The sequence below is a fragment of the Balaenoptera physalus genome, assembly GCF_965194825.1.
Source record: "Balaenoptera physalus genome assembly, chromosome: X".
NCBI lineage: Eukaryota > Metazoa > Chordata > Mammalia > Artiodactyla > Balaenopteridae > Balaenoptera > Balaenoptera physalus.
The window spans coordinates 44287442-44288686 of record NC_138903.1 but is presented as its reverse complement, the minus strand read 5'-3'; the positions used below and the strand labels follow the sequence as shown (position 1 = coordinate 44288686).

The 1245-nt window shown below is 49.2% G+C and overlaps 1 protein-coding gene across 1 annotated transcript in view; it reads left to right on the top strand.

Annotated features, from left to right (window-relative positions):
• The window catches only part of AKAP4 (A-kinase anchoring protein 4), a gene marked incomplete at both ends in the record, with an annotated part of 18170 nt that extends 17269 nt beyond the window's left edge, over positions 1-901 (top strand). Inside the window, one exon of the mRNA XM_082446779.1 lies at positions 853-901. Coding sequence (XP_082302905.1) covers positions 853-901 — 49 coding nt within the window. The remainder of the gene's footprint in view (positions 1-852) is intronic.
• Between the last annotated feature and the right edge of the window lie 344 nt (positions 902-1245).

The following is a 1245-nucleotide window of genomic DNA, read 5'->3' as shown; positions in this document are numbered from 1 at the left end:
GAATACTGGGGCCTTGTCCATAAAGTCACTTGTCAGGATAAGTCCTGGTGTAGTGCAGAATGGAGTAGACACATCTAGGAGGCGACAGGAACCTCTGCAGTGGGATGGATGGTTGGCTGGAAGGAATCCAGGCTGGTGGAAAAGCAGAGATTTCCAAAGGGTACTGCAGGCGTAGGCCAGGGCCCAGAAGAAGGCCAAAAGCTACCCCCAAAAGCAGCAGTCATCTCAACAAACAAGCAGACACAGCTCCTGGGACTCATGGAACAGGGAGTATCCCCGAGTTCAAGTAGAGGTGATTCTCAGAATGCATCCTCAGGGGACAAACTGGTAATTCACATTTGCTCACAGTCCCCAGGGCCACGACTGATGGAGGGTGGGTCCTGGGGGTCAGGGGGGAGGGGAACCAGAGTGAAAAAAACCTCCAGACAAGCTGGCAGGCATGTGCCCTGGGGGGAATAAGGGTGGTCCCTGATGGTGTCCATTCAGTGTTCCCCAGAGCCAGGCTGCACGAGGCAGAGGGGAAGGAGGCATTATGGAACACTTGGGGTGCTTAGGGCCTTTGTCAATGAGTATGAAAGTTATTTCAATATTTTAACAGCCAGTAGGGTTGTACTGGTGCCTAAAGTCTGAATGCCAGCCCTAGGTTGGAAATTCTTTACTTTCTCCTATCTTTCTCAAGCCTCAGGGCCTGGCTGAAAACTGAATTTGAGGTGTCATCTGAGGTGAATCCAGCTGAGGAAAGGGTGGAAGGGAGGGAACCCACAAGTTGCTCCTTCTGGCTCACACAGCTCCATCCTCACTTTGATCACGCTGTATTATAACGTCCTGTTTACATGTCTGCCTTTCCTCTAGACTGGAAGTAGCATGTAATAAATGGATGCGACGTATCTATGGAATCTAAAAAAAAAAAAAAATGGTTCTGATGAACCTAGGGGCAGGACAGGAATAAAGACGCAGATGTAGAGAATGGACTTAAGGACACGGGGAGGGGGAAGTGTAAGCTGGGACGAATGTGAGAGAGTGGCATGGACATATATACACTACCAAATGCAAAATAGATAGCTAGTGGGAAGCAGCCTCATAGAACAGGGAGATCAGCTAGGTGTTTTGTGACCACCTAGAGGGGTGGGATAGGGAGGGTGGGGAGGGAGGCGCAAGAGGGAGGAGATATGGGGGATATATGAAATACATATAGCTGATTCACTTTGTTATACAGCAGAAATTAACACACCATTGTAAAGCAAT